Below are 2,231 nucleotides of genomic sequence, written 5' to 3'. Positions count from 1 at the left end.
TCTGTGTGACGTCACACAGACAGGCATCTGAGATCGGCTCGATTTGAGAAAGGGGTAAAGATTTTAGTAGATTAAAAAAAACACTGGGTGGATTTTTATCAGTATAGTTGTATAAACACACTGCCAACACACATTTCAGTTCAAACTACTTGTAAAAGTGCATGTAGCATCCGATGACCCCTTTAACCGTTCAATGACTATAAAGAGTCAAAAATAACTCCGTTCAATGAACAGATGTTCCGCTCTATGAACACAGTCTTCACGTGCGCGCCTCTCTGACAGCACTCAGAAACAGTCTCTCAGACTGTTTGAGTTCTTTTTCGCTGCTGATTGGGTTTCAACGGCTTAAAATGACTTGTTTTTTAACCGCAATACTTAAAAAAGCACACAAACAATCAATTTTCCTGACCACGTAGCACAGCAACATCACATGAGTGTGTAACCACTATAGAGACGATAGTCCAAAATCTCTACTGGTTGACAAATTTCTACCGGTTAATCGTATATCGCCCCCACCCCTAAAAAACCAAAATATTTCTTACATTCTGTGGGTAAATGAGTTATCAGTGCAGTTGACTCTCATTCTGCTAGGTTATGTCGAGGTTAAAAACCTAAACCCATCTAAAATATCTGTATCTAATGATTTAGTAAATTAGTAACATTAAATTAAGTAACATTACATTAAGCTTTGTTTTTCTTAGGCAAAAGGCATCACTTCTGACTCTCACAAATCTGTACCAAAATTGAAAACTGCAAGTTTGTCTATGGCAATGCTTAATCAGTTGAAATCAACTGACTGTGTTTAAATGAAAAAATAAATGTGTGAAATGTGTGGAGATGTGTTTATAATTGAGTTTGACTACAAGCTAGCCACAACTCTAGCTCTGACTAAGCAAGACATGACAAACTGTCACTGAGCATCATCACCCAGTGCCTAGCAACACTGTCTCCAAGACAACTGTCTTAATAATGGACCATTTTGTATCATCAAAATCTAAATCATCCAATACCTACATCCAAACTGCAATATACAGTCACAGCTGATGCTCCAAAATGAAATTGCAGTTCAAAATTCTAAATATTAATTCTAAATATTAAATTCTGCTTAGAACTAATCAGAGGAATTCTTCCAACTGATTACCAAAAAAACATGTCTATTTAATAGCACAAAAGAAACATGCAAAACACAAATGAATTCCAAATGCACATTCTGAACTCTTCGTGTAAATGAAGGCTTGGAATGGCCGTTACTCACGTCCGTCCACAGCCTGTAGACTCGGACTGATTGCTGCCTGACTGTTGCATCTTTGAGCGCTCAATGTGTTCCACATATGTCTGTATCATCTAAAGAAAAACAAAAACAATGTCAGTGTATATGCTGACATTTTCAAGAAGTGGAGCTTTGTATTTGTAACTTTCAAGTTATTGCTAATAGTGTCCCCACAACTTTAGACTAATGAATTTCCATTATGTTTCCACTCATTTTCCATGCCAAAAAATAAATGTATCAAGATCACAATCACAAAAAGCTATTTTTAGCAGGTAAAACATGTTTTAAATAAATAAATAAAATAACTAGAAAAAAGTATATCCGATATGGAAATTTCCATTCACTTTCATAATATTTTATTTATTTATTCCGTAACTTTTCCTACATTTCCTACACATTTTTTCATCCTTATTCCCAGGTTTTCTATTATCATGGAATCCCTGTGTTAATTTGAGTTATCATTCTGTGCTGGGGGGCTTTACTGACCTCCGTATGGCGCTGGTGAAGGGCGTTATACTCTTTCTTCATGTCTGATTCTCGTTCTTCCAGACGAGAGACTACAAGAGAGGAACATCACAAATGCATAATGCAAGAAACTCAAATCTCTGTTTGTGTCAATTTGTGTGCATGAACGAACGTAGTTGAGTGCACAGACTCACTCTGGTCAGCATAGTTCTTGGTCTTCAGCTCGAGTTGTTTTGTTTGTAGCTCCAAAGTCTCCACCATGGTCTGCAACTCCTTCTTGTCTGCCTCCAAGGCATCTTCAAATTCAATGAACTTCTGTTAACACACAAACACACACAAGGTCAGATCCTTTATCTTACAGCCTGAATTGGAGGGATGGATGGATGGATGGATGGATGGACGGACGGACAGATAGATAGACAGAGACAGACAGACAGACAGACAGACAGATAGACAGATAGATAGATAGATAGATAGATAGATAGATAGATAGATA

At 37.1% G+C, this 2,231-nt stretch overlaps 1 protein-coding gene across 1 annotated transcript in view; it reads right to left on the bottom strand.

Annotated features, from left to right (window-relative positions):
• The window catches only part of LOC107661179 (C-Jun-amino-terminal kinase-interacting protein 3-like), a 31,857-nt gene that overhangs the window by 24,202 nt on the left and 5,424 nt on the right, over nucleotides 1-2,231 (bottom strand). The window contains 3 exon segments of the mRNA XM_016450658.1: nucleotides 1,256-1,344; nucleotides 1,757-1,827; nucleotides 1,930-2,050. Of these exon segments, the coding sequence (XP_016306144.1) occupies nucleotides 1,256-1,344; nucleotides 1,757-1,827; nucleotides 1,930-2,050 (281 nt within the window).

This window comes from Sinocyclocheilus anshuiensis, unplaced genomic scaffold, assembly GCF_001515605.1.
Source record: "Sinocyclocheilus anshuiensis isolate Anshui unplaced genomic scaffold, SAMN03320099.WGS_v1.1 scaffold2630, whole genome shotgun sequence".
NCBI lineage: Eukaryota > Metazoa > Chordata > Actinopteri > Cypriniformes > Cyprinidae > Sinocyclocheilus > Sinocyclocheilus anshuiensis.
This window is presented reverse-complemented; position numbering and strand designations above follow the sequence as displayed.